General features: G+C 28.5%; 1 protein-coding gene across 1 annotated transcript; it reads right to left on the reverse strand.

Moving 5' to 3' along the window:
- Positions 1-3,039: 3,039 nt before the first annotated feature.
- Positions 3,040-5,627, reverse strand: LOC145833153 (uncharacterized). Its single transcript, XM_082940353.1, has 4 exons — positions 5,425-5,627; positions 4,911-5,156; positions 4,439-4,582; positions 3,040-4,266 (listed from the first exon to the last, which is right to left on the reverse strand). Exons 1-4 carry the CDS (start codon positions 5,625-5,627, stop codon positions 3,549-3,551), a joined length of 1,311 nt encoding a protein of 436 aa, XP_082796479.1. The 3' UTR covers positions 3,040-3,548.
- Positions 5,628-9,845: the final 4,218 nt, after the last annotated feature.

Raw genomic sequence — 9,845 nt, forward strand, 5'->3', positions numbered from 1 at the left:
AGTGTCGTAAATACTGTCTAATTTTTGAAGTTGTTTTGTTAAATATTTTAAGTGCACAAGTTACGAAAAAGTTTTTTTTTGTTGAACAAAACAAACTTAGGTTTTTAATTGCTTTTTAGATGCTGATTTTAAGTTTGAGTTTAAGGCTGTAATTAACAAAACGGTTACTGAAGTAAGTACACTATTAAACTTATCAGAAATATGCTTACAACGAAACAACTTCCAACAGTCCAATAAAGTTTAGTGTGTTACAAAATTTTCATTCAACTTTCTAAAAAACTATATACGTTATTTTTAAGTCATAATTTATCATAACATCTCCAAAATTAAAAGATAAAAACAGGTTTGTTTTAAGATGAGTCGTATTTTGCCCGCTAAGCATGAATATGTTTGTCCCGCGGCAAACTTTTAGCTTGATAAAAATTTGTACAAAGCATATAAAATTAATTTTTTTATAATAAACACTTTGAAATCTTAATTTAAATATACACAGTACCATGGTTGCCACAGATCAAGCTGAGAAAAATTTCCTGACTTTTTACTAAAATTTTCCAGACTTTTCTAAATCAAACTCTTAATTTAAACTTATTATAAACAACATAATCAAACATTTGAAACTATCTAAAGCTTTCAATATTATTTTTAGACAGCTTAAAACAATATTTTTCCTTTGCTGAATTCAATTATCCAACTTCCATTACATCACCTGGACCATCTGTTTACGATTGATATATTTCAATAAACAGCTCTATCAGCAACAGATAGTCAGACTTAGCATAAAAGTTGTAAAATAACCTAGGAGGTAATAATATCTAGTAATATACTTTTTAAATAAAAACACGTAATACTGTGGATGTTCACTTATTTTAATAAAGTACTACGTAAATCTTCTTAAATACGCAAGTAGCATTAAATGGTAAAACAAAATTATTAACAATCTATTAATAAACATACCTTTAGTTTTAATTACTGAATCTCTAACTTTTGTATTTATTTTAATTTATTCATACGTCATAATTTAAAGTTATTTTTTAAGCTACTCACTTAACAAACATTTTTCAAGTTTCATTTAAAATTTATCACTTGACAAAGAAATCTTGTATGATTTTGAAAAGCTTTGTGTAATAAAATATAAATAACAAAATGAATAACTTATTCATATTAAGTTGCAAATGGTATTTAAACTACGTAAATCATTTAATATAAAACCCTTAAAATAAAAATAAACTAGAAAAGAATAAACTTTAGTAAATGTAAATAATACATAAAAAAGTAAACTATATATCTGTTATATGAAACATTTCCTCTTATTACTTAGTATAAAATTTGTAAAAATAAATCTACTCTTTATTTATTTTAAAAACTTAAAATATTCTATAAAAAGTTAAAAATAAGTTAACTTATCATGGAATATACCTCTTTTATAACTTATTATTCAAGTTTAAACAACTTTAAAAAGTTCTAAAGAGGTATAGTATACACTTAAACTTGTTACATAAAATACTAAACTTAGAGCTTAATTGTAAAGAACTTAATTATTTGCTTTAACAAAAAACATTGTGATTTTTGTAAGATAAGCTTTTGTGTATATATCAGCTTCAATATGGAAGTGTCCTAGCCACAGATCATCAATACTAAAAAGCATACAAAAACTGCTTGTTTAAGTAGGGTAGTTGTTCAATATCTTAATTGAAAAATGTTGCAGTTTTATAATGGATATTTTATTAATTTATACCAGATGAAGGCATTGGAAATTAATTAATTTTGTAAATTTAAAGGAAATTTTTGCAATTTTAGTCTGAATAAAAAAAAATGATTTTTACCATTTAAAAGCTTTAGAAAATGAGGAATCTTGTAAATTTGAAGTGACAATATCTAACTTTCTTTTTTTTTCAAAAACTCCCATTTTTGCCTGACTTTTGTCATTTTTTTTTCAATTTTTCTTGACTTATCCTGATTTCCTGACTTTTCTGACCTTGTGGCAACCCTGCAGTACGCAGTATAGTTATTAAATAACCATTTGATAACAGCTTTTAAACATGTAGATTTTTAAGTTTTGTAGTATACTTGTCAAAGTCAAATTTGGTTCAAAAAGAAAAACAATTTGATATTATCATTTTAAAAAATGCTAGTTTTGACATTTCAGGTAATCATTTTATAACGGCTTATACAAGATCATTACATATGAAACAGTACCTCTTAATAAAAAAAGTTTTTTCTTTAATATATATATTGATTTGTACGTTTAAGGAATATGTTTTTTTATTTTTGTCACATACAAACACAGCGTTTTTGATAATAAAATGTTATGAAAAATTAACTGTTGCATGTTACAGTTTAGAAATAACTGTTTCCATTTTAAAACGTTTTATATATAATTTCATTTAAGCAAAACTAAACTATCAAGTAAAAAAAAAAACTTATCATTTTTCAAATACTCAATTAATCAAATAATAAAAATAAGTTATAATCAAATAGTATCTCAGGAAATATTTTTTAAATTATAATAAAAACTTTTCAGATTATAATAAGTTAATTGCTATTAACTGAGTTAACTATCATTACTTATAATTTAAACAAATATTTTATCTTAAAACGTTTATTTCTAAATTGATAGCATAAACGACTAAATGCAAACAACACATTTCAGAGGTATATAAAGAAAAACCTAATTTTAACTTTCAATCCATAATTACAACAACACATATTTAACTAATTGGATGCAAAAAAATTAAACAATAATCAAACAGCTGCAACCAAAACCAGAGATTAAAATAATTTTTTACTTAAGCAACTTTACTTTTGGAAATGTAGTACAACTTTTAATTTTTGGAAACTAAACATAATTATTTTAGATAATAAACAGTAATAAAATAATATTTTGAATACAAGGAGGTATTAAAGTAAATGTATCTATCAAACAACTTAATAATCGTTGTACTTTAACTTGTCAGTAAAACTATTTTTTAATCAAACTTAAGATAAATTCAAGTATTTCTAAGATTAATAAAAAAATGTTTTAAACTTATAAATCTGTGTAAATATAATAATAAACTTTGTAACTTAAACACTTTTTCCGACTTTTCTTCTAAACTTAAATTACCATCGTCCTAAAAAGTTAGCGAAGATAAGGATTGTAAAACCAATTTTTTAGCTTAGTAGTTATATTCAAAAAAATTTTGTTTCTGTAAATATTGTTCGTGTATTTGCTAGTAAGAATTTTTCTCAATAACAAAATAAACTAGCAAAGTTGCATAATACTTATCTTACAAAAATAATTATCTACAAACATCAATTTATAACCCTAACTGGACTTGTTCAATTATTAAAACAAAATAAACGAAATTATCAATAGTTTAAAATATACAAAATGAAAAAAAATTGATCAGCGTTGACCAGGACATAGGACAATAATGAGTTTTTATTATGAATTATGTTCTAAAACCTTTGGATTCAAACAAGATTAAAAATTAAGTTTCACACAACAACTTTTTTCATTTTCTTTTCAAAGCTTTTAAAACATGTTTAATCGTTATCACTCCAGCAATCTAATTGGTCGGTTCCAATCTGTCCAACGACCTGTTCAACCCGTTCAAAAGTTCAATTCTCCTCCTGAACAACCTGATCATCTTCCGCATGTGGTCGCACTCCCCTCCCACCTGGTTGTACTCCTCCAAGCTCCTCCGCATCTCCTGATTGGCCGTCTGATCGATCAGCACCTTGCTGAACTGCCGCGCCTGCCGCTCGAACGCCTCGTGCACGTTTCTCACCACGTTCACCGCCGCCACCTGGTGTCCCACTTCCGACGACGTCACCGTCGGTTTCAGCTGACCGACCGTGTTCGGGTTGGACGGCTCCAGGGCGTGACCGCCGAAGCTGGATATCCTCACCAGGGAGTGCTTCGGGTGCAGCACGTACTCCTTCGCCTCCTCCTCCTCCGACAACTCCCCAACGTCCCTCATCAGCTCCGCCGCCTTCCTTGCCTTCATCTTCGTCTTCAGCCCCTTCGCGCGCTGCTTCTTCGCCACCTTGGACAGCTCGGTGATGTTGTTCTTGGTGACGTACTTCCGCGGTCGCCCTCCCGGGTTCTTTTTGACTTTGTGGGGGGTGTTCGGGGTTGCGTCCTCCTGCTTGATCTTGATGACGAGCTTGTTGCTGTTGAGCTCCTGCTCGCACGAGTGCACCGTCTTCGGGTCCTCCTTGAACTCGTACTTGTCCTGCTGGTCGTCGAACACGTACCCGCTATACAGCATTTGCTCGATCTCCCTGTTATTTACACGTTGCTGTGTTTTGTACAAAAGGAAATTTTCTTGTATGAATTATATAATGTTTAACAAATCGTAAAATGTAAAAGTTGAAGCCAAATTAAATAAACTTTGCGAAAATGAATTGTAAAAATATACAAACTGATCTTAACAAGTGATAAAAAAAATCAAACTTGGACTTTAGGTAGCTGGTCTGCTGCTTCTTGTTCTTGGGGAGGTGCTCGTGGCAGTACCCGCAGTACTTTGTCTCCACCTGCCTGCTGTTCGTCACTTCCATGATCAGACCCTTGATCTGCGCGCAAGTCGCGTGCATCCCCCTTGACAATTACTTTTGTAATATTATAAATATATCACAAAACATCTCTACCATAAAACAAATGTTTCTGTTTATACAATATTAAACTAAGATAGTTTTTCGACGAAAACTGAACACGAGTTAAACGTACTAATTTACTTAGTTGCTCGTACTTACTTTAAAATATTTTTATTCTACAATTAAGACCTACTGCACTCATGTTCAGATTATTTAGCAAACTTCTATTTTGAAACTACTTTCTTTAAATTATAATTTAATTGTGTTCATTACACACAATTAGTTTAATTCTAATAGCACATATTCTACTTTAAAAATTAAATTCTCACTACCTGCTGCACCCATGCTTGCTGCACTTCATGCACGCCCCGTACGCTGCACACTTCTTCCTGCCCTCACTGTTGCATATGTAGCACTCAAGCTCGTACTTGTCCTCGGGAATCCCCGAAACCATGATGGATTCCATGAGATTGACGTCTTCGAAGGTGACTTCGGGGACGTACAACGCGCAGATGATGTGCGACCAGCCCTCGTTGTTCTTGATACGCTTCATCGCCCCTCCTTTCAGCGGGCACAACCTGTTTGATGTTAAATATTAAACCACACTTGGTTTTTGAGTCAGTGCAACTTAATATTTTATTTATACTTAACATGGTCGCATTTTTCCCACTGAAACCAAGTAATAAATAGAATAGCTAATTTGCATATTTATTGTTGTACTTAAGATAATTTATACTTGGATATTTGCTAACTTCTTTATATTGAGTAGCATTAGTGTTAAAAAATACTCTTATAGAGATTGAAAACGTTTTTTTTTGGGAGTCTCAGAAACCATATTTAATTAACCTGCACTCCAAGCTTTTCGGCTCTATGTTTTCCTCGCAGGTCTTGCAGAACCACTGCCCGGGCGGCACTTGCGATATGCCGTAGCAGAACTGGTGGGCGGCAAGCTCGCAATGCTCCCCGTCGCAGTACACCAGCAAGTTGTTCTCCGACGCGTTGTCGTCCAGACACACGTGACAGCCTTCGAACTTCGTTTCCTCGTTCATTTTATTTAAAAATATCTGAAAGTTTGTGTCATGTTTGGAAGTTAATGATTATATTTTAAAGTAATTAGCTAGCAAACTTGATTTTTATAATTTAAATAACTTTTTATTTTATTTAACAGCTGTTTATTGTCTTAATTTTATGAGCCAACTTTAAAAGAGTTGAGTTAGTTCTTTTAAAATAATAAAACCTCAAATATAAAATATTTAAATATAACTTTCAGTTTGTTCATGTAATTTAAAGTACCAGAGTTTTTTTTTTATGGTGTAGGTTTGAAAATTATTTAATTGCTTTTGTAAGTTTTTTGTAATTGTATAATCAATTACCAACTAGATTGATAAAAAGCCTTATGTAATTTATTTAGTTCAGTTCTGTTTATAAGGTCTTTAAAATATGAAAAGGCTTAATTTTTGAAGTTAATTCTATAGCAGGGTTGCCAAAGATCGAGTTTGAACAAATTCCTGATTTTTTCTAATCAAATTCATAATTAAAACTCATCAAAATACATAACCAAAGACTTGAAAGACTTAAATTTATCCCAAAAATTAAACTAGATCCTGAAAAAAGGATGAATTGCAAAGGGCATGTTTATATCAAATTTCCTGATTATTTTTTTGAAAAAATCCAATTTTTTCCTAAGTTTTCCTGACTTTTTTCTTTTATCTTTTTTCATTTTCCCTGAATTTTCTGAATTTGTGACAACCCTGCTATAGAGTTGAATTAAATATTTTTAAACAAAAGAGTTTAAAATACGAAAGAACAATTTTAAATACAACTTCTTTTGCAGTAATTATTTACTTACAGTTTAATTTAGTTATTCATTAAGAATGCATTTAAAACAGCACTTTTTTTGTACAAATTTAAATACTTTATCAAATGTATTGGTAAAATATATACGTTGATGAAGATTAAATGCTTCAACATATTTAATTTATGATATAATGTTTGTTAAACTTCAGCATAAGTTGTAGAAGAATTTTAAAGGTACAATTTGCTACGATTGCTGTTAATTTTAATATAAAGTAAACAAAGTAAAATAAAGTGTGTAGTGTATATCAATACTAATAGTATAAATAAAAGCTATAATGTCAAAACCAAAGTGATTTTTTTTCTAAAATTAACTACTTTATTAGAATTTTTAAACCTATTATTATAATTTACCAAACAAACAAACGTAGTCAACAAATAAGCTAAAAAATAAAGCAAGAATCTAAACCTAAAAAACAATTAATCACAAATTCACACATGAAATTAAAAAGTTTAATATAAAAGGCTGTATATAAGTAAATAATCTACTGTACTTAATCTAATGTAAAAAGTACAGTAAATTATTTACTAGTTTAAGTAAAAAGTAGTGTTGAAGATAGTATACTTTATAAGAGTCGAAATATATTAGTACAACATAGAAACAAATTATAGCTCGAATATATTCAAACGATTTTTTTCAAGCCTATCAGTTAGCAGTTGACAAAAATTTTAAATTCTATTACTTACAAATGACTTAAAAAAATTATAATTGTAATAAAATTTTTACAATTAAATTTTTATACGAAAGGTAATTAAACATAGTTGTATTATTAAAAACAAATTTGAGACATGATTAGTTCAAAAACATTTTTATTTAAACAAAAAGTAAAATCGATTTCAGCTAACACTTATTAACTACTTTTGTTAGCAACTAATTTTAAAAATAGTTTGTTAATAACAAACTTAAATTGTTAAAATAGCTATTTTAATAATTTTTTTAATAATAAAGTATTTTTTGCCATTTTGAAAATCATAACTGATCAAATTTAATACCAAATTTAAAAATTTTTACAAAAGGCAATTTGAATAAAATATTAAAGTTGTTCTAAAAATTGATATAAACTAAACTGAAATACAATAAATACTAGTTTTTCTGACTTAAAACTTTTGCTTAACTTAAACAAAAGAATACTTGAAATAAAAAAAAATACTTTGCCATATTTTCTTCAACTCATCCTTCAGAGAATAAAATGTTCAATGTGATGCCATAGAATTTCCAATGCAGATGCTTCACTTTCTGACGTAGAGGTTCTCTGATGTGACGTCATAATTAGATCCTATTCTAAAAACGATACTTCTTTTTGTGACATGGAAATCTGTATGGCCTTCTTGCTGTAACTTACCTTTTACAACTATTTATAAATGTTCATACTAATATTCTACAAAAAAAAATCAAACAACTACAGGGTTGCCACAGATCAATAAAAAAGAAATTCATAATTTTCTTTTTGACTTTTCCTACCTTTTTTCTCAAAATCTTAATTAAAACCAGTTCAAAAATACATAAACAAAGACTTGAGCCTATGTAAAGTTTTCAATCGTAATTTATGCAGGTTAAAACTACAGTTCTTTTGCTGGATTCAATCATATAGCATTCATTGCACCACTTGAACCATCCGTGTATGATTAATGCATGGTTGCCACAAATCAAGCTGAGAAAAATTTCCTGACTTTTTATCAAAATTTTTCATTTTTTTTTAAATCAAACTCTTAATTCAAATTTATTCTAAACTACATAATCTAACACTTGAAACTATATAAAGCGTTCAATCTATTTTTAATACAGGTTAAAACAACAGTTTTTTTTTTTTTGCTGAATTCAATCATCAAACTTCCATTACATTACTTAAACCATCTGTGTATGATTGATGCATTTGCAATAAACAGCTCTATCAGCAAAATACTTATATTATTACCTTATAAAGACAGCTTGTCTATTATTATTCTAGCAAGATGTTTTCAAAATGTGGTCTAAAGCCAAAACTTATCATGTATTATAATTTTCCACCTGACTTGACTGTGCTATTGCACTGCCAGGAAACATTTTTTGTCAGCTCCGCCAGTTTGTTACACAAATATTTCATAAAATTTTAGCGGGTTGTGGTTTGTGACTTACTTACCAAACCTATCGATGGGCTTACACCACTGCTCTCACAACTTGCTACTCTGCCGCTGCTCTCACCGCTTACCCCACTGGAGTAACACCCTTTTTTGGTTTTTGACCTTATTTTATATAGTTTTTACTAAGCTACAAAATGCTTTTTACAGATTTAAAAAATTCAAAATATTTCTTGAGATATAAACGGTCAAAGCCATTTTCCTGTTGGAAAGAATTTTCTAAATATATCAAGGAACATTTCCTGAAAATTTGAGGCAGTTATCTCAAAAAACGTAGAAGGAGATAGATTTTTAGTGATTTCTAGTTATTTGCCGTTTTAGTTTGCGCCTCCCGTAAGGATCCTATTGTTGCCTCCAACTTTGACCGTTTATATCTCAAAAAATATTTTGATTTTTTTAAATCTGTAAAAAGCATTTTGTAGCTTAGTAAAAACTATATAAAATAGATCAAAAGCCAAAAAAGGGTGTTTACCCCCCTCCCCCCTATGCCCTTAATGTAAAAACTAAACTTCTTTGGCACTTAAAAGCATAAAATATTCAAAAACAAAATATTAGTCTTAAATTTCAAACACTGTTCTCTATCAATAATAAAACATTAAGTTTACCATTTCAAGATATTCACAAAACTAAATTCATAACAGCAAGCTTTAAAACTGAACTGTTATAGATAAACAATTTTATCTGCATGAAATTGACCATTAAAAAAATTAAAAACAAAAGGCAACACAATTTTTTTTTCCAACATAAAACACTAATTATAGTTATAGATATTTTTTTTTTCCATTAAATAAATAAAAAAGAAACTTTAGTTACAGTTCTTTTAATTATTATTACAACTAATTGTAATAAACTTTTTTATTAAAAATAACTTTGGAGTTTCTATCAAGAAATAAAATGGTATATATTATGCTACTTGTTAAATATTATATTACTTGTTTATAAACAAAGCAATGAGCAAATAATTTAACACTTTTATTTACCATAATTTCAATAAGTTTGTTGTAAAAAGAAAAATAATTTAATATCTTACAAACAAACTAATTTTTAAATCAAGACAAAATGCACCTCAGCATCATCTTAATAAAAAAAAACTATTATAAAAATGTTGAGAAAATATTAGAGACTTTATTTAAAAATCTTAAAATGTTTTTGTTAGAACAATATTTTTCTTTAAACATTTTTTAAATTGATTCATACCTAAGTTACATGTAAAACAAGTGTTAAAAATCTGGTGAAACATAATATCTAACTATAATACTTGAATTTTAATTCAAAAATTACCACCATCAAAATGA

This window comes from Thalia democratica, chromosome 4 (assembly GCF_965202585.1).
Source record: "Thalia democratica chromosome 4, ktThaDemo2.hap1.1, whole genome shotgun sequence".
NCBI classification, from domain to species: Eukaryota; Metazoa; Chordata; class Thaliacea; order Salpida; family Salpidae; genus Thalia; species Thalia democratica.